Here is a 22,044-nt window from a genome sequence, read left to right as displayed (position 1 = left end):
CAATGCTGATTGAAGCATACTGCTTCACCAATTACACACATTTTTTTATTATTAGAAACTTGACTGACTAATATATTTTACATAAATATATGCCATTGTTTATCTATAGATCATGGTAGATAGGACTTACACATTAGGGTATAGGGTAGAGAGGTTTACACATTACTACTCTTCTTCTTCTTTCGGCTTTTCCCTTCAGGGGTCGCCACAGCGAATCATTTCTCTCCACCTATCTTCTGCATCCTCAACACTTGCACCCACTATCTTCATATCCTCATTCATTCCATCCATATACCTCCTTTTTGCCTCCTTCCTGGCAACTCCATGTCCAACATTCTCCTACCAATATAGTCACTCTCCCCCCTCTAAACATGTCCAAAACATCTTAATCTGGCCTCCCTAACTTTGTCCCCCAAACGTCCAACATGAGCTGTCCCTCTGATGTACTTGTTCCTAATCCTGTCCAGCCTTGTCACTCCCAAAGAGAACCTCAACATTTCCAGCTCCATACCTCCAGCTCTGACTCTTGTCTCTTCCTCAGTGACACTGCCTCTAAACCATACAGCATGGCTGGTCTCACCACTGTCTTGTACACCTTCCCCTTGATTCTTGCTGAAATTTTTCTATCACACAGAACTCCCGACATCTTTCTCCACCCATTCCAACCTGACTGAACTTGCTTCTTTACCTCTTTCCCACACTCTCCATTACTCTGGACTGTTGACCCCAAGTACTTAAACTCCTGTACATTCTTCACCTCTTCACCCTGTAATCTTACTGTTCCACTTCCCTCTCTTTCATTCACACACATGTACTCAGTCTTACTATGACTGAGTTTCATTCCTCTTCTCTCCAGTGCAAACCTCCACCTCTCCAGGTTTTCCTCCACCTGCTCCCTGCTCTCACTCCAGATCACAATGTCATCTGCAAACATCATTGTCCAAGGAGACTCCTGTCTGACCTCCTCTGACAACTGGTCCATCACCATAGCAAACAGGAAGGGGCTCAGAGCTGATCCCTGATGCAGTCCCACCTCCACTCTGAACTCCTCTGTCTGCCCTGCAGCACACCTCACCACTGTCCTGCTCCACTCATACATGTCCTGCACCACTCTGACATACTTCTCTGCTACTCCTGACTTCCTCATACAGTACCACAGCTCTTCTCTTGGTACCCTGTCATACGCTTTCTCCAAGTCTACAAACACAGTGCAACTCTCTCTGACCATCCCTATACTTCTCTATCAACATTCTCAGAGCAAAAATTGCATCTGTTGTGCTCTTTCTGGGCATGAAGCCATACTGCTGCTCACAAATGTCCACTACCTTCCTTAACCTAGCTTCCACTACTCTTTCCCATAGCTTCATTGTATGGCTCATCAACTTTATCCCTCTATAGTTGCTGCAACTCTGCACATCACCCTTATTCTTAAAGATCGGCACTAATACACGTCTTCTCCATTCTTCTCACTCTCTAAAACCCTGTTAAATAAACTACTTAAAAATTCCACTGCTGCCTCTCCTAGGCACTTCCAGACCTCCACCAGGATGTCGTCAGGACCAACTGCCTTTCCATTTTTCATCTTCTTCAAAGCCTTCCTAACTTCATCCTTTCTAATCTTATCTACTTTCTGTTCCACAGAGTTCACCCCATCTACTCTTTTTTTCCCACTCATTTTCCTCATTCATCAGCTCTTCAAAGTACTCCTTCCATCTCCATGTACACTCTCCTCACTTGTGATCACCTTTCCATCTCTATCCTTAATAACTCTGACTTGCTGCACATCCTTCCTATCTCGATCCCTCTGCCTAGCTAACCTGTACAAGTCTTTCCCTCCATCCCTAGTGTCTAACCTAGTGTACAACTCATCATACGCCTTCTGCTTGGCCTTAGACACCTCCCTCTTCACTCTGCGCTGTAACTCCTTGTATTCCTGTCTATTCTCTTCAGTCCTGTCCATGTCCCACTTCTTCTTGGCTAAACTCTTCCTCTGAATACTATCCTGAACTTCCTCATTCCACCACCAAGTCTCCTTGTCTTCTTTCCTCCTTCCAGATGACACACCAAGCACCTTTCTTCCTGTCTCCCTGATCACTTCTGCTGTAGTTTCCCAGTCATCTGGCAGCACTACCTGACCACCGAGAGCCTGCCTCAACTTCTGTCTAAATTCCTCACAACATTCCTCCTTTTTCAGCTTCCACCACTTGGTTTTCTTCTCTATCTTTGACCTCTTCTTACAGACCATCAAAGTCATCCTACACACCACCATCCTATACTGTCTGGCTACACTCTCTCCCACTACCACTTTACAGTCACTAATCTCTTTCAGATTGCCTCTTCTACATAGGATGTAGTCTACCTGTGTGCTCCTACCTCCACTCTTGTAAGTCACTCTATGCTCCTCCCTCTTCTGAAAATAAGTGTTAACCACAGCCATGTCCATCCTCAAAGTCCACTACCATCTGCCCTTCAAGGTTCCTTTCCTTAACTCCAAACTTGCCCATCACCTCCTCATCACCTGTGTTCCCCTCACCAACTTGTCCATTAAAATCTGCTCCTATCACCACTCTCTCACCCGTGAGAACACTCTCTATCACCTTATCTAATTCACTCCAGAATCTCTCTTTCTCCTCTAACTCACAACCTACCTGTGGGGCATAACCACTAACAACATTCAACATCACCCCTTCAACCTCTAACTTCAGACTCATCACCCTGTCCGACACTCTCTTCACCTCTAGAACATTCCTCACAAGTTCCTCCTTCAGGACCACACCTACCCTATTTCTCTTACTATCCACACCATAATAAAACAGCTTGAATCCTGCTCCTATACTATGAGCCTTGCTACCCTTCCACCTGGTCTCCTGTACACACAGTATATCCACCTTCCTTCTCTCCATCATACCAGCCAGCTCTCTACCTTTCCCTGTCATAGTACCAACATTCAGAGTTCCTATTCTCAGTCCTACACTCTTACCTTTCCTCTTCTCTCTCTGTCTACGCAGTCTCCTCCCTCCTCTACTTCTGCAATCAACAGTAGCCCAATTTCCACCAGCGCCCTGTAGGTCAACGGCGCCGATGGCGGTTGTTGTTAACCCGGGCCTCGACCGATCCGGTATGAAATTAGTACTGGCGATTCGCATGGTTAAATATGTTTTACACCGGATGCCCTTCCTGATGCAACCCTCTCTATTTATCTGGGCTTGGGACCAGCACAGAAGTCACTGGACTGTGACCCCATGGCTGTAACCCCCATCATTTTTGATAATTACTACTAATTATCAAAAATTACTGGCATTTTACTTCTGAAACTCACTGTTTAGCACTACATAAAAAAAAAGGTTTTCAGGTATGTTGTGCATAGCACTGAATAATGTCCATTCAAGTCAAGGCCCCTCTAGGGTTCAATCATGCATAAAAGTAGTTTCTAAATCTGACTACCAGAGAAAGACCAATCTGAATGTGCTCTGTCATTATGTTGAAGAAATAGACTTCAGAAGTCTTCGATCTATTATTTTTTCTTAATATTTCACATTAATCAGTGATTATTCTATGCATCAGAGCCAGAAGCATTGCTAGAGGGCAGGAAATGCAGGCAATTGCTTTAGGCTCTGAGATTTGAGGGGGTCCCCTGAAGGCCGATATTGTGCAAAACTCCCCCAAAACCTCTGATGGGTAATGTACACCGCTATACCAGGAACCCCTCTAAAATGGGTCCCCTCTTGCTTGTGCAAGTTTATTTTAAACAGTCATGCATTTTGAAATTAAGCAAATTTACCTGTCTGGAGCATGTATGTTCAGTATTTAGCTAGCTTGCTTGGAGGAATTCAGGATTTTGCTCAAATTGTCTTGATAGATAGGTCATAAAGTATATAGAAAATATGAATGAATACTACCAAAGGAGTTTTCTTGTAGAATTTGTAATGTAACAATAGTTTATCTAATTAAGAGCTTGATCTAGCAATATCTAATGAGCAGACTGACACCTTCAGACAGTTGGCATGACTTTGTTTAACTTCTCTTGAAAGAACCAGACCTGAAAGAACTACCTTCACTCTTCTTCTGACCTTTTGCCAGTGTACATGTCTATATAAGTGTGTACTCATTTGTTGCTTTTGTGCAATCAGTTAAGCTGCAAAGTAAGGACAACGGACCGACACTTATAAGCCTCAGCAGACATTTGTAGAGGGTTGTTCATAAATGTTTTAATGGACATTTCAAGACTATTATTCATTTGTCGGGGGGAATACACTTGAATTTAACAGTATTTAACAACAACAAAACCCAGCACTAAACCAGTATTAAAAGTGCTATAGAAAGAATAGACCTGCAGTGTACATGGGGCAATTGTCTCATTTAACTGTGGTAGGTTAAATGAGTAGGGTTTAGGGCCACCAACAGAGAATATTGTTTTATATAAATGAGATGGCTATAGCCAAAATAATAATAAAAATATATCTCAAAAATGGTTAGTCAGGTTGTGTAAAGTTTGTCTCAAAAAGTGTGAGTTATCAAGTGTGTGTTAAGTTAATAAGCGTGAGTGTGAGCACAACTCTAAGCATGGAGTACATTTAGTGTACAGATATTTACACCTGATGATAGTGTGCTTCTTGATTAGAAATTGAGTGATATCAACCATTACATTGCTCGTGTGAGTCAAAGGTGCATTTATTAAAATTAATTGCTTTTAAGACATTAAAGGTTAAGAGTTTAAGAGTCAATGCTTGGTAGATACATATGGAATTAATCACAATCAAAATTAATCAAATATATGTATGTAAATTTGTAATGCCATAATCTGCAGAATCTGTACAAATTAATGTACCAAGTACAACATTATGTAGTAGTCAATAAACTTAATAGAGCCATCTCTTCCTGACTGGCACTAAACAAGAGTGGCCTACACTGTAAGATAGACACACAGAAGGCAATACTCTAGGTGGTATCAAAATTCACATTGGTGACACATACAAACACACACAGACCTCTCCACAAACAAGCATTTCCTTAAAGGGCTTAAAATAACCCAGGAATGGTGCAGGGCTGTATCTAGGCAACAGGAGGTTGGTAATATGGATTCCTGCAATATGGTTCCTCTTAGTCACAGAGAGTTAATGGCCCTACAGCCCTAGCCCCTTAGAGCTTCCAGCAGATAAAACCATCAGCAAGTCACAGAGACATACATCAAAAGCCCAGCCATCACAATAGCCCAGCACACACACAAGCTCATCCTGAGGACAGGGCAATAAAAAAGATGACAGAGAAAGAGATGAAAAAGAGGGAAAGAGAGGCAGCTTCTTTATTCGTACTTCTCACTGTCTGTCTTAAAGATATGCTACAATATGCAGTTAAATTGATTTTACATTCAAAGCCAGTGACAGGTGATTATATTATAGAGCTAATGCAGCTGATTGGATGTTGGTGCTGAAGGTGGTACACCTGGTGCTGACAGCTGATTAAAACAACATACATGAGAATAAAAAGTACCCAGATTTTCAATTACTATTCTCAGACATAAGTACAGACATAAATGGCCATGGAAGTGGTGCATACTTCCCTGCCTGGCCAAAAAATGTGATACACTAATATTTCGCTAGACATGTTTTTACTTTGATTAAGGTATGTATTCGCCATGGCATCATTTTGATAAGCTTATGCAATGTCACAATGTTTATTTCCATCCAGAGTTGCATTAATTTCTCACCAAGATCTTGTATTGATGATGGGAGAGCTGGACAGCTGCGTTAAGTTTTCACTAGCATTTCTAAAAAATTCTCAATAGAGTTATGGTCTGATCTCTGTGGTATATCCATATCCAAAATATCCATTAATGGAAAAACCTGGTTATTCAGTATATTCAAGTAATTAGCAACCACAGACTATAACACTGTCACCACAGTCTTGTACGGCAGACACTAGGCATAATAGGGGCATCACTTCATACCTCTCTTCTTACCCTAACATCACTGTAGATCAGCTGATCAGGCCACATGGCCTTTTGAAAATTTCATTTTACGCCCTTAGTTCTGGTAAAGGGAAATTGTAATGCTACAACAATATTCTATATAATTATGTGTCCACACATATGGTAACAGGCCCACATATGGGCAGTTGTTCACAAACCTTTGTCCATAAAGTTTACTTTGTTCTAAGATTTATTTTTATTCATAATGTCTTACATTACACATTTACTGGGAGGTTGTAAATGACAGGAAAATCATGGTAATAATTTTTTTCTTAATTTTTTTCCACATCCAACAGCAATGGGAACTAATTGCAGGTACAAACTTAAGTTGTGAATAGGGGATTGCACTAATTAGACCACTGTATTGGTCTGTCTAATCATTCAAGCCAATTGTATGAATCACATTTTTACCACATTATACTTAGTATGCACATAACTGGAAAAAAGAATTAATTAAAAGATTGTTTTTGCCAGTTCTGAGTACATAGAGAATGGACACCTGTCACTTTCTATTTTCAACATGGGGAAAAAGTAGATGAAGACTAAGACCACTGTTAGTCTATAACAGTTTTGGTAGAGTGTAGTAATTATGCAGCTAATGTAGGAGTTTCTATAGAAACCGTCATTATCCAGCTGTTTCTGTTATTGCCTTTTTGCAAAACAGACAAACAAAAAGTATGGTTTTAAAATCCAAGGACAGAGACAAGCTGCACTGCGCAGTATGCAGTGAAGAAGCAAAACACATTTTTTAGTATAAATAATCTGTCCAAATTGTGAAAATATTATTAAAATGTCAATTAATATACAGATTTTGCATGGTATAATAACATATTTTTGAAATGAGCTTAAAACATATGGTCAAGACCAAATACAGGACTAAGCAGGTAACACAATTCAGACCTTCACCTGGTAAGGCAGGCAAAGGTGAAAATACATGGAGGTACAGGCTAACTTTGGGAGGACCAAAGAACTGGCCAAAGATTAGATGGGCAAACACAGCAAAGACAATCTGCAGTGAGGCTCAGAATTTACTCAGTCATTAAGAGACACAAGAGCTAGATAATTCTACAATCAGCAAATCAGTATAATTCTGAATATAGCATTATGTCTGAGCTTTATTTAAGACATTGTACAAGACTTATTTAAGACTTGTACAAATTATACTTCACAGAAACTATATCAAATGTCATTTCAATATAATAGTTACGAAATATATTTATCTCAGCAATTAATTTCTATATCAGATTTTTTCAGATTTTTTCTGGGTTCATCTCTGCACGCTCTGCAACACTTAGTATACGGCATGTTTCCCAGCATGAACAGCACCCCCATGTTTGTTTATATCACTGCATTATGTTTTGGTTTGGGCCTTGCCTGTCTTCTCATTGGTTTATTACCATTTTGTGACTTAATTGTACTCATGTGTTTTGTATTAGTTTCTAATCAGTTTACCTATTTATATCCTTGTGCGTCCTAGATTCAGTGCAATGTCAGAATTATCTGAATTATTGTTTTCCTGTTTTTTCTTTTGTCCTAGAATTCATAGTTACTTCCTAGGTTTGACCAGGTAGTGCGCGTTTGTTGAATGATTACAGATCCCTTTTTTATGCTGCATGCCCATGTATTGACCAATGCTTTGATCTTTTACAATTATTTTTGTTTTGCACAATAAACTACATGCTATCACGCACATGCATCCTGGCTAACCTCACCTCCCATTCTACAGTTAGTATTTTCTTACCTTTTAATTGCTTAACTTCAAAAAAAACTTGGGAAAGCCGTCCAAAAGCTTTTTGCCCATACTCCTAATAGAATGGGTGTAACACAGTCTGGTTTTTTTGACGTCCTTGCTTGGACATGATTTTTCAGTTCAGTCCACAAATTTTATAAGGCATTTTGTTACAACTTTGGTGTTATGCATAGACTTGCTGAAAAACCTAGTTGAAAGATTTTACTTTTTGCGTGATGCCTTCCTCATGATGATACCCATCTCTTTTCCAGCAAATGCCCACATAGCATGATGCTGTCAACCCCTTGTTTCACAGATGTTATGGCTTTCTTCAAATTAAACACCTCTGTCAGGACTATTACCCCTGCACATCAGATCACATGCACCTGACTTACATTAATGTCTAATAAGCACTACTATTTAAATTTTGTCTCTTTGTCTTGACACAATGACATTATGTTCTTGTGTTCCTACATTTGCCTAGTTCTTGTTTTTCTGGTTCATGTTCTTAGTGTTTATTTTTAGGTGTTTGCATGTGATGCAGGATAAATGGAAGGCACAACATGGGAAAACATATAAATTGGGGTTTTGGGAATTGTTTTGGGTTTTTTCTTAAACTAAATTTGAATGGTATTTTTTAAAGCATGTTATACCAATGCAGTAATGATGCAATAGGAAGTTTCCATGCAAATGGTCATGCAAGTGACATACATAAGAAACATCTGTTAGGAAATAAACATTCATTTTGATAAGTAATCAAACTGAAATGTACCTAGCTTTGTGCTACCTCAGACAGACACTTTGCATTCTACTAAGGGTATTTAATCATCATCCAAAAGATATGATATCTATACTGAATAGATAAATTAACATAACAAGCACAGAGAGCAGGAAGCAGTGGGCTCAAAGTTATAACAGAATGCTAGAAACACACACAGGGAACAAGTCCACCTGTCACAGTCAAACTAGTTTACCAGTATTGGTTGAACAATCAAAAACACAAAATATGTTTGCTACTTAACATTTTAAGAGAATTGTTCCATGAACTACTGTTACATGCATATTCTGAAAGAAGCATGAGAAAATTATGCAAGCAAAGAAGTGTTGCAGTGTAATAGCACTGGAATTACACTGTAATTTATGGTAATGTGCATGTTATAGTAGCCTATGATAAAATATTACATCACATTACAGTACTATTTAGAAAACAGTGTTTAGTAGCCATAATAAAGCTTTCTTGGTTTCCATGACACTTTCCAGCAATATGTCTTGCCTATCTCTATCTCAATCTGAAACACATTTATTGAAACAACTCTCCCACGTAAGCCACGCATAGGAACTTCTGCAAGCTTCTAATCAAATTTTGAATCTGAACCTTAAACTCAAATCTTTCTATGTACAAAATTAAAATCTTGAAACTCAATGATTCCAACCACATGCCCACCTGTATCGGAGCTATACATGTAGACAAACTTGGTCCACTTGTAGTGTTCAATGACCCCAACCAAGGCATCCTGCAACTCGGGCCGCAGTTGAATCACAAATTGGTTGGAGGTCTCAATGGGGAAGCTGGGTGTCACAAAACAGACGTGCAGTGCACCACAAAATGACATCAGCATGCTCACCGTCTTCCTGTCGTACACACCAATGATGGCATATACTCCTTTTGCAAACTGTGAACAAACTGCAACATAACAAGATAAGATAAATGTTAAGGTATGCAGATTGTAAAAACAGAACACTTTAAAACTTTTTGCACTGTTAAGGCAAAAGCAATGAATAAAAAGAGTTTTGGTAGTTAATGACATTCAAATATCCAGAAATCATTGCAATAGGAATAAATAAATAGAAATGCATGAAATGTGGCTGTTCCTTCAGTGCGAATTGCCTCATGCTGAGTGCTTATGGGGGCTGGGTGGCTCATGAAGAATGCTAATCAATACACGCCACTAATCCTAAATACCACAATCCCTGCTTCCCAAGCGTAGCAAAATAGCCACCATCTGTTTCTTCAACTGTTTCCATTTTCCCAGGATTCTCCACTAGGTTAATTTAGAATCTGGCAATACCTTCCTTGCTGCTATCTGTGTCCTGGTTAGGATTTTCTTCTTACTGTATTTCTTTGCCTCATATTTTGCTGCTTATTTCAAACAGATTGAAATAGAAGTCAGTTTTCTGTTGAAAGCCCAGGGTTCAGCAGGAGATGCCTGAGGGAGTACTGGGGGCGCAGGGCAAACTGGCATGGCTATCACCCAGCAAACAGGCTGAGCCACTACTATGTGGCACACAAGCAGGAGAAAGTTGGCATCTGTGCCTAGGATACCGGCAAATGCCTATGTGTGGTACCATCAGTGAGCTTCTTGAGCGCTAAATTTGATGCAGACATCAGAGTAAACTGAGCCATATTACACATACAGCAGTAAGGGCAGAGTAACATAATAAATTTGTTTTATCTTCTAAAATATCTATGCTATTTTTTTTCTTTATAAATATTTTTCCATACAACAAAAATGAGCAAAAAAATGCTGGTAACAGGAGCTACAATTACCTCACAGGTAATATTTAATATGTAGTGTTTTACAAAGCTGTTAGACATGTACCTGATCACAATTCTCAATATAATTCTACTTAGGGTGAAAGAGAGAGAATGAGACTAAAAGAGGTGGAGTCTGCCTCCCTCTGATTTATCTATTACTGAAGACATATGGCACATCAGATCAGTTTCCACGCATTACTATAAGCCATCTGTGCCATCTTGTAAGGTCACTTTTTACCACAAACTAGCAACTGCTTTATACCTTGAACTAGCAACTTGTACATATCATGTTATGTTTAGCTTGTGTTATCTGACACTGATTGAGCTTTAAGCAATGTAACTTCTTGAATGGCTAATAAGGCTACAAATCTGTATTTTAAATGCTCTTTCACTGACAGTAAAAGCTTGGCCACGTAGGGTCAAGACTTAACAACAGTGAGGTTGGAAGCTGTTGTAGCAGGAGGCTATGAGACAAACTACCATCAGGTACATAACTTCAGCCTTGCCAGCACTGGCCCTAAAAAGCAAAGGCATGTCATGTCCCCTCACAGCTTCTGCCAAACCATCAAGATTATTGATAATGTTTCTAAGCTGAATAGTTGTTCCATCTATAGATGTGAGACCATGGCTCTTTGGTCACTCTGACCTGGTTTCTCATGTTCTGATCTAATGAGACACAGCAGAGAGGTAATTATTAAAGCTTTTGAGTCTAGCCGATTAGAACTTGGCTGACTGTGGCTACATGTGCTGTGTAGCCCATCAGAGCTGCCATGGTGATGCTCCGGCTGGCATCTCTTGTTATGCCCATTGAGCAGACTCTTATTCTCCTCAACAGCTCAGCAAATCTCAAGAGCTTTAGCTTCCTCTCTCTATTTGCTGTCTGTTTGGCATTGATGCATGCTGAGTTTAGGGTTTGTACTGCTCCAACAAATTGCATTTCCTGAGTCCAAGCTACCATTTGTGATATGTCAGTCTGTTCTTGCTTTGCATTTCATTGGATCCATTTCATCTGCATGAGAAAAAAAAACCTATTCAGCTGGCAGTTTGTAAAAAATCCAATGATTTTCAAAAAGAGACTCTCTGGAGATTTTGGAAATTAAATATGATTTGACTATTCTCTTCATCTAACTCTCTTTTATTTTTCTTTCATTTCTTTTATTTCCATACTGCTGGGATTTGTTTGAAGCCCCAGGTAGTTTCTCATCAGATGTTTTGTTGTTCATGCTGATAGAGAAATGTATCTGCCTTTGAATAAAGTTGATTTGTATGGTGTGCAGCCAAGTGGCTCCACCTCTCTAATCACCTTTCTGCACACTTGGTGTGTATACACACACCACCCCAAACACACACACACAAGGAGAGAGAGAGAGAGAGAGAGAGAGAGAGAGCGAGAGATGTAACTGTTCACATAGAAAAAAAATCATGCATGGGAAGCCTTGCTACAGCTTACTTAGCTACACACACGCACACACTCATGGGAGTTGCATGTCATTACACTGCACAGTGGAGCATATTACTGTAAGCACTCTGGGAAAATGCAGAAATACATGTTTGGGTTCAGCTAGTGCCAAGAAGCAATTACTTTCTGGTTGTGTATACAATTTCTACTAAATTATGATCACTGTACAATTTACCTGATGCATGGGTCAAAAAAAATGTTACATGTGATTGAGCTTTGTTGTAAAATCTGTAATATTTCATAATGCATAGCATAAAAATGGTACATTTTGTGCATGTGTGCAGTAATGTTTTAATGTTTTAATGTAAGTTTTTAAAGTGAGTTATGCATGCATTTTAACAATTTAAGAATGTGATTATCCAGAATCAATATCTATACTGCCCAAAAAAGGGAAGGATTTCCAAATGCACTGTGCAAAGATAAATCAAGGGATTGGGATAAAGCAGCTGTGTAGCCTTAAGAAAACTACTTCAGTGAGGCCAGTTGGTAAAAAGGCTTCAATTTGCTTGGGAGCATAAATATTAGACTCTGGAAAAATTTTTTTAAAAAATGGTCATGTGGTCTGATGAAGCCGGATTTACCCTGTTCCAGAGTGATGGATTTACCATGTTCCATTATGCCTATTGACTACTGTAAGCTTGATGTGGCCTGTGGGGGACAGTGTTGTGATGTGGGGTTGCTTCAGTTAGTCAGGTCAAGGTTCAAAAATAAGCTGCCTACCTGAATATACAATGACCAAATATTTATCAGTGGACTTGATTCCAAAAGCATATTCCAAGATGACAACACCAGGATTCATCGGGCTCAAATTGTGAAAGAATGATTCAGGAAACATGAGACATCATTTTTATATATGGATTGGCCAGCACAAAGAAGTGGCCTTAACCCATTGAGAATCATTAGGAAGACATTACGCAGCGGTCCGACTCTCCAATCATCAATACAAAATCTTGGTGAGAGATGAATACAACTCTGGATGAAAAAAAATGTGACATTGTATAAGCTTACTAAAACAACACTGACTAAAATGTGTAACTTTTTTTGGCCATGTGGGTGATATAGTCAGAATGTTTGGTGTTTGTTTTATTTTGTTTGTAATATTGTGATTATCTTACTGTCTATTAGGGTTGGATTACACTTTGTGTTTTTTTGGGTTGTACACACACACACACACACACACACACACACACACACTCTCTCTCTCTCTCTCTCTCTCGCTCTCTCTCACACACACACACAAACACACAATGCCTACCTTTGTGCTTAGCAAAACAGAAACAATTTCCTACTTATGTGCAAAAGCAGCACACACTGATGCAGGTGTGTTAATAATAAAAGCTGGATATACATTGCTGAGTAGAAAGTAGAGATAGCTTAGCATAACAAAATGTAAGAATGCTGCTCAATGGCTAATTAATCTAAAGAGCTAGACCCCAGTCTGCTAACTGCACCTATCAGCTACCCACAGCAGGCTCATCCTGCTGTCAGTCTGAAGCATCAGACCACACAAAAACACACCTTTGCAATCCAACGCAAGACCAGAGAAGACAGCAGCTCTGTATGACAGAAAGCAGGAAGCACAATTACTAATCCATATGTACCATAATCTACAGTGCTGAAGGTTAAAGACTCAAGCTCATATTTTCCTATAGTGAAGGCTGCCAGGAGCAATGCGTGTCCTCATTATCAGAAGAAGAGTCTACTCAAGCTATGTGGGCCAGGCTCTTTATGAGCTCTTAATTGGGCTACTAGAATGATTTCACATGGCACCATGTCAAGTAGTCTTTTGGACTAGATAAGAGAAGCTGAGCCAGTATAAATTACTGATAAAATACCTTGTTCTACTTTATGTACAATAGTGCATATGTGTGTGTGTGTGTGTGCATGGTGCATGGGGTGGAGGACTGGGGGTGCTATTTCGCTCTGTTACACATATTATTTGCTGTCAGTGCAGTTGTCAAGCAGCAAATCCCTGCAGGTTTCTTCCCCTCTTTTAAACTGTTTGTTGCTGTGTTTTATTTTATTAAAGAATACACCAGAGGCAAAAAAACTACAGCTGTCATGTTGCACAAGCAGGGACAACAGGAAAAAGCAGCACACCCTTTTGTCTCTCATTAATGTAACACGTGGTGAAAAGCCCTTTCAAATAGAAATATGACAGCTCTTCTCCCATGCTTAAAACACACAGATTCAACATCTCAGCCTGTAGCTGTAACAAAAGCAGCAGCTATGAAAACTTTATGCGCCAAACCCATCTGACATTCTACAGACAGCTGATCAAGCTTCTTTGATGAATTATGAAAGAACAGTGGAAACAGCCTGTCCTGGGAACACTGAGCACAAGGAGGGAATTCAGGAGGGGACACCAGTCTAATGCAGGGTGTCATACACACATTCACATACTCATTCACACATGGGGGAATTTAGAGTCTCCAAACCACACACACCATATCTTTGTGAGGTCAAAAACTGGTGAAAATCCTTGCAGACAGGGAAAATATTTGAAAAATTCACACATTAACCTGAGCTCAAATGTAAGGCAGCAGCCACTACAACATTACACTGATGGGTGGTGTTGAGAAACATAGACAAACTGCATAGAAACAGTTTTGCTACAGTTAGTCCTTTCACACCTACAAAGTTAATAGTAAATGTACCTAATAAAATGGTGATCAAAGGAAGGTGTATGGTAGGTATATATAATCAAATGGCATATAACATAAGAAAAGAGAAAAGACTTAAGGACAAAAGTACTAATTACACTGTGTAAAATACTGTCATATCATAAGACTGTATCACTAGGGCCCTAAAAATACAGCATATTATATCACTTCATTCAAAAAAACTTTCTTGATTCTATATCTCAGTGTATCAAATAATATATCAAACTGATATATTAATTGATATATATTAGAATAGGCTTATATTACAAATAGCCCTTATAAAAATAACCCTTACACTGAACTGTAATAAACAATTAAACAAGGCCACACCCCCATTTCTGAAAAGCTCAAATCAGAAGAGACTACAGGGTTTAAAAAACAAGCTTCTCCTAATCATCCTGCTTTTCTCATGCTAATAGCAAAAGCAAATGCAGCACCCTAACAATGGAGTGAATTAGCCAATTAGTCAGCTAGCATCCCTGAACATATTATTTTCAGCATTTGCTTGTCAATGGTGCACTATTCAAGCTTCAATATTTCCAAATATTATACCTGTTAATATTTAACCACAAATGGTAAATTGTGATAATGTAACAATTCTGTTATTTATTTATTTTTTTATGAAGTATTCAAATATATGAACCATCATCTATTTTAGAAAATCAAACAGCAACACAAATAATCTGAGCTACAGCATGTACCTAAAGAAGATTCCAGGATATAATTGCCCATACTTTATAAATACTCTCTATACAACACATCATGCAATGATAAAAGTGCAATTTAGACACTATGATTAAACGTTTTTTTTAAAGGCTTTTATGTTCTATGAAGAAAAGTCTGTGTTCAGTATCATTGTAACCTTAAAAATGTGTTTGAAATTACTAGAACAAATTGAGAAAAACATCTAGAGAAAATCTGATTCTGATTTCATGTGGATAAAGTACTTCTCTAGACTGGACATAGGCAACCATAAATGGCCCATTTGGCTCCATGTTTTTGTCAAGAACAAATCCAGTTTAACTTGGATAATTAGCTGAACTGCAAGTATTTCGTTGCACATGGTGTGCGTCACCTGCTTGATGGGAATGAAATCCTGTAGGCACAACCGCTTGAGTACAACCCTGTCTTATCAGTTCTTTTATCATTTCATTGCACCAACTTTAGCTTTAATTACAGTGTGCATTTGCCATGGCATTGCTTCGACAACCTTATTCATTATCACAACATTTAGTTGCTACTCTTGATTTATTTCAAAACATTTATTTCTACTGCTGTTTTTTATTATGTGACTTAAAACAAGCATTTTAATGAACTCAATGGTCTTAATGGTCACAAGCATTCAAGATTTTTAAGTGAACCACATTTCTTCACCCATATCATTTCAGGGTTTACTAATGTATTGGACAGGTCTTATCCTAATTTCAGTGATTTTAGCAATCTCCTGAGTTGTTCTCTTTGTTTGATGCAGGCCAAAAACTTGCCCCTTCTGAAACACAGCAATGTCTTTTCCAAACCCATGGGATACATGTTCTGACATGATTGTTTAAGAAATGAGAAGCTAATGCTTCAGTTAGGGTAAAAGGAAAACTGTAATTTTTTAAATGATGTTAGATCACGGCAAACAAGTTTACTTTATACACACATAAACCCATTGCACTACTATGCTTTTTTAACAGACAGACTGATTAAAATCTTTTTGGGTGAGATGTACTAGGCAGTTTTCCACTGTTTTTATGCCTAATTGGACCTCATTCTGCACCAAAAAAAAAACTGCATAATGTAAATAATGGACATACAAGTCTTAATTCACAAATTAAGCACTGTGCATATAGCAACAGAGAAAGCGTGCTTCTCCCTTCATGCATATTCACATGAAGAAAGACAGAGTATAAAGTGAGATGTTGGAATATACAAAGGATCAGGAACTAGAAAGTGCAGCTTCTTATATTCATGTACTAAAATTTAAGTAATTATATGTTACTATGTTTTCCCACAGAATTTGGCTACTTTTGAACTGCCAGTGCCAGCTTTTTTATTCAGTTTTGTAGATATTTTAAATTTATGACAAATTATAAAATAATATGAGATTAGTTTAATATTTATTTAGGAAAACTATGTCTTTTTTTATTGTTTGTCAACTGGGATTTGTCACACAAATCTGCCAACCCTGGCCATAGTCCATATGTCAGGATCACATGAATCAATTTTCATCACAAAGAAAATCAAAACTTTAAACAGAATTTTTCTGCCCTTTGGCAATTGAAATGTTTGACATGTTGGAAAATCAGTCAACCTTAAGAAAAATGGAATGCTGTTTAATTGCACACGTTTGTATGACTGTAGCCACTTTATTTTGTTATTTTGTAAAGTAAAAAATAGTAAACAAATCATATATAAACCACATTAAGAGTACTGAAACCAAGAATACTTGTCGGAGGTAACCTGGGTTCGCTTGCACTGTAACTGTGCCGTGATTCCTGTGAATGTGAATGCAACTCAGGTCTGAGTGGCAGGGGAATGCTGTGTTGACACAGAAGAGATGAGGCTCCCAGTGCAGCAAAATAATGCCAAAATACTAAATAATTCTGCTTTGTGGTCAGAAAAATCTGTTTTGATTTTTTATTTCATGTTTAAATTCGTGGCATTATTTTTCAGCATTTCTACAACATATAAATGGTGAGTCATGTTGCAGTTTCCATGTGCATTTCTGATGCCATAAGATAAGTGCAAATGTTCAACAGAATCAAGTGAGTCTGAAACCAGACCAAGGCTGCTGGGGCGCCGGGAACAATCACACTCAGATTCGAACAGCAGCAAACGAGCCCAGTGTGAAAATCACCTTAACTATAGACGCACTGTGATTGTAGCTACATCGTGCAATGCACCACCTGACATCTGACATACAGAAAGTACTACATTGGTACTGACTGCATTGTACTGCCTGTTCAAAGCTATTCTCTTAGCTTTTTTAAGGCTGGAGTAGCTTTCGATGGCTGAATCTACTTCTAATTTTTATTCACTCACACCCACACATGCACACACACACACACACAATCGGAAAGAGGTAGAGATTCTGTTTGACTCTTTTTGTGTCTTTCTAGTTTGTTTTTATATAGAAAAACAATGCTATATTTAAGCAAGAAATAAAAAGCTCAAAATAATTTATTCTGACCACAAAGTGACATTTTGACTTTACTGAAACAGCAAAATACACAATTTGTGACAATGTATATATATCTACATCTATCTATCTATCTATCTATCTATCTATCTATCTATCTATAGATAGATAGATAGATAGATAGATAGATAGATAGATAGATAGATAGATTATACTTGTGTGTAAGTATACGTTATACTATATAAGTAGTAATAAAAATAAACTTATTGTTTGCTTGATTCACAGTTAAAAAGTTGTTTAAAAAGCCATGGGTAATAAAAGACAAGCAAGATACATTCTTTGTAACTAGCTACTGTATACAGAACTGTAGACTTATTGTGCTATGCTTCTCCAGTAAATGATCAATGTAACCAATACACCGTTGGCTGATATAGGTCTGTAACGAATATGCACGTCTTAAATGAATCTGCACGTTTCAGATATGTTATAGTGGGAAGATTACCATGTCAAACACGCCAAAAACATCTACACCCAAATACCCTCAACATTTATTATTAGTAACATGTCTTGTGGACAAGCAAAGTGGCTCATTAGGCCTTCTAAAACACAGGGAAAAAAAGCTAGATGTTTCTCTAAATAGTCACTGGTCCGATTTATTATATTGTTCTTTATTTTAATAGCCCATATGCAAAACAGGCCTACGTTATTTTTGCGTTCTTCGTTGAGCGCAGCCCAGATAATTATGCAGTGGCATCTGCAGTCTGACTTCGACATGTCAAAAGCGCCCAAATTCGAATTGCGACATTTACCCAAAACGATATGAATATATGACTGCAGTCCTGCCTTCCACAGTGCCACGCAAACTCTACACAGATTCGCAACCTGATCGATTTTTAGACTGTAGTTTCAGAACCGGCTTTTGAAATACTGATATATCACGATTTTTATCTGCTTAATAAAAAACTCAGGCTTCGCTCGAAGCTGACACAAAACGGACATAGATGACATTTGCGTACGTACATCGTCCTTATGTAAATTTCGCTAGACCCGCCTTATACTAAAGCTTCAGCTGAAGACTACACACTGATCAGTCGTTTCCATACATTACGCAAGGACACTCACAACAGATGACATGAGCGTATGCAACAGGGAGATAAGCTAAACTTTTGAAGCGCAGTGTTTACATTTTTCCATAAACTGATCGCTAAAAGAAAGGAAAAGAATGAAATAAAGAAAAAGTGAACATTTTAAGTCTAGTCGTCTTTCTTTTCCATTCTCATACTCACAGGCATAAGTCATGGAGAAGCTGTTGCCCATCTTCACCATATCTACTTGAGGTACCAGTTTGGGAATGTCCTGATGGTGCGAAAGCGCAAATCGGAACACTTCATATTCGTGCGAGTCGGCCGGGAATAATCCTCCTGTGTGTGAAAATAGACGAGAAAATGCAAGCGATCATGCATAATAGGTCAAATCCTAGCCTATACAGTAAGTCACATCGACGGTGTTGTTCGTGTGCATGGAATGGAGTAAAATCGATCATCTTTTAAAAAGAGCTTGTAAATTAATCAGTAAAAACTGTCCATTTTGAGCACTTTGGGCACCTACAGGTGACTATTTCTGTGCACCCACCTATGTTGATGTTACTTGGAAAACTCGAACCAAAGCAGAGTCCGATAACGCTGGTGCAGAGCAGAGCGATGCTTCGTTGCATATTTTTTCCTTTTGCATTTGCGGAAAGAAACAAAGCCGAATTCCCAGCATGGGTATAGCACGATGGTTCCGTATGAAATCTTCCCGGATGTTCTAAGAACAAAACCAACACTGAGTGACCGAGCTCTCCTTGCTCGTGCTCGCCACTGACGTCTTTTGTGTGTGTGTGTGTGTGTGTGCGTGTGTGTGTGTGTGTGTGTGTGTGTGTATCCGTGCGCGCGCGCGCGCTCCCTTATACTGAGCTGTTATGTACAGCTCTGCCTCCCAGCTACAGGAACGTTTAATGTTGAAGCCCATATCCGAAGTATCCCACCCCAATATCACACCATTAAGTGGTAGCCTATTTCTTTACAAAATATACATTTGATATCTGAAGTGTGTGAAAATGAACATTAATATCCTCTTATCTACTGCAATGGCAATTTTTTTTTCAAAAGAACCTACTTTACATAGTCCTTAACTGCATGTGTGAGATGCAACCTGTATGCAACAAAATATTAAATAGAAGCCAAAAATATTTGCTGAAGTAAAAATTACTGTTGGTAATAAATCCATGCTTCAACAAAATGTACATTTACAACATTTGGCAGACGCCCTTACACCAAGCACCTTAGATTTATCTTATTTTATACAACTGATCAATTAAGTTAAGGGTTATGCTGAGATTCAAACTTCCAACCTGAGAACAGTCCACTGAGTTACCACTTCCCACCTGTACATCACTTGTTGGTCCTGATTTGCATGGCTTTCAACTGTATATGTATTAGTCATTTGCTTTTAAAGGAAGGAAAAAATCACAAAATAAATTTACAGATATGTTGATTGCTTTTGCAATGTAAATTGCCCATAAACATAAAACAAACCACACGCCAAATAAAACATAACTATAAAAATAACAAATCGGTTAGTTTAATTAACAACATCTCTGTTGAGTATTCATGATATTCATGATACAGATTTTTTATTGTTTGTTTTTATCACAAAACAAGCATAATGAAACCATTATCCATAAGATAGATGAAAATGTATCCCAATCACAGACAATATCTTTCTTTTTTGCATTTTAGACCCATGGCCTGTTTAGACCTGGATGCAAGATAATGTGAGCATAACAACAAATTTGACATGAGCTTTGTGAATTTGAATTACTGTGTGAATGTAGCCAAAGATATCATATAACAGCAGACGTTATATAATTTGGTGATCGAATTGAATTGGTAGATTTTATATAAATGTCTGACAGTATGCAGATTTCCTTATCATTGTATGCATCAAACCAGTATTGTTGTCCTTAGACCATTCATAGTAAGTCATTACATCTCTTTGGCCTTCAGCAATTCCTGCTTGTAAGCTTGTATATTTTGACATTTATGTAGTAGTGGTTCCGGATATCTCATCATTTATCACAGATATGTCTACAGAACCTTCAAACTATGTTCTACACTATGTTATATTTATGCTATGAATAAATTTTTCTTATGGTAGCAAGAGTAAGTAAATACAGTCCTACATCTAACAACTTATTTATGAGACACCTATTAATGGGAATTTCCAGACAGAGTGTTGGCAAGAATCTTAGATGGCCAGAAAATGGGCCTTGAGGCCCTGAACATGAGTTTGTAAATAACATCTCAATGACAGGAAGGAAAATTGTAGAAGAACTATTTTATTTGATAATTATTTGACTTGCTGTGACATTGAACTAATTTGGATCAATTCCAAAATCAAATTACTTTGTCTGCTGGTTATCGGGATATTTTGATATACTTACTACATATTATTCAACTACTTACTAAAAGATATCATGTTAACTAGAACACATAATGGGATGCATGGGCAACCCAAAAAATGAAATCAAAATAAAAGTAATTAAAAACAAGTACAAAATGTATGCCTCCACTATCAAGTCTAGTTCTTCTTGTTTCTGATTCATATACCTCAAATATTATCAAAAACCCTTACAACATATTTTTGGATCAATGCTAAAATGTAATCAGTTCATCTGGCGGTCAGTGATACAGTCCTATATTTATTGACTTATTTTTGAGATACTGCACTAAGAATAATTTTTTACTAAATGGACATGTAGATGCCCACACCCAATGACAGGTGCACAGACCCATAAACATAATGCTTTCACTACCTAGTGGTGGCAGCATAGAAAGGAATGGAATGGAAATTAATGGAATTCAAATGCTCTCCAACTCTGGTGCAGATCCAAATTCAGTGGCTCTTCTCTCCTATATACTACCCCCAACCCCATCCCATCTCTCTCACTTTCCTCCAAGCTCCTTGCATATTTGCCTTTCCATTATGCTGCCTTAAGAGAGATATAGGACTTTTAGAATGTTACTACAGTTATTCTGATTGATGGAGTTGAAACTTTGCATGGTTCCACATCAGGTGCCCCCACACATAAATCTTGGGGTGGTGAATTATGATCACTGGCCTTATGATGACTTTTCTCTGGGAAAATGGGAATATTGTTACTAACTATAAATTGAATGATACCTAGTAATTTGCAGGAAAGGAGAATACAAAGCCATCTAAAGTAAACTGTATCCAAATGATTCCTCACACATTCCTGTTAGGCAATAAAACAACATCTAAAATAAAATACATCTTTCAGTATATATGTTTTTAGCCACCTTGAGAAAGGGGATTAAAAAAGGTGATGAAATGTGTGACAAGACTTATCAGTAGGCTTTACCAAACCAAACACACCATCGTGGTGTTTTCAAACGTATAAAAATAACTATTTGATTACCATTAAAATTAATTAAAACTAATTGAGCACTGACAGTGATAACTGGCTCCGGCTAAATGAAGATGGGCACTGTAGAGAGCATGCA

General features: G+C 38.1%; 1 protein-coding gene across 2 annotated transcripts in view; it reads right to left on the bottom strand.

The window, feature by feature from the left end:
- gria1a (glutamate receptor, ionotropic, AMPA 1a) overlaps window positions 1-19,360 on the bottom strand; it is a 75,858-nt gene extending 56,498 nt beyond the window's left edge. The window contains exons 1-3 of one of the 2 annotated variants that reach the window (XM_058397618.1): window positions 19,112-19,360; window positions 18,766-18,900; window positions 9,142-9,381 (exon numbers count right to left, since the gene is read on the bottom strand). In XM_058397618.1, the coding sequence (XP_058253601.1) occupies window positions 9,142-9,381; window positions 18,766-18,900; window positions 19,112-19,193 (457 nt within the window). In that variant the 5' untranslated portion in view covers window positions 19,194-19,360. Of the gene's footprint in view, window positions 1-9,141; window positions 9,382-18,765; window positions 18,901-19,111 lie in introns of those variants that run through there. The other variant, XM_058397619.1, reaches the window with a different exon arrangement.
- Window positions 19,361-22,044: the final 2,684 nt, after the last annotated feature.

Source organism: Hemibagrus wyckioides, linkage group LG08 (assembly GCF_019097595.1).
Source record: "Hemibagrus wyckioides isolate EC202008001 linkage group LG08, SWU_Hwy_1.0, whole genome shotgun sequence".
Lineage (NCBI taxonomy): Eukaryota > Metazoa > Chordata > Actinopteri > Siluriformes > Bagridae > Hemibagrus > Hemibagrus wyckioides.
Note: the sequence above shows the minus strand (reverse complement) of the source record. Positions and strands in the feature narration are given on the sequence as shown.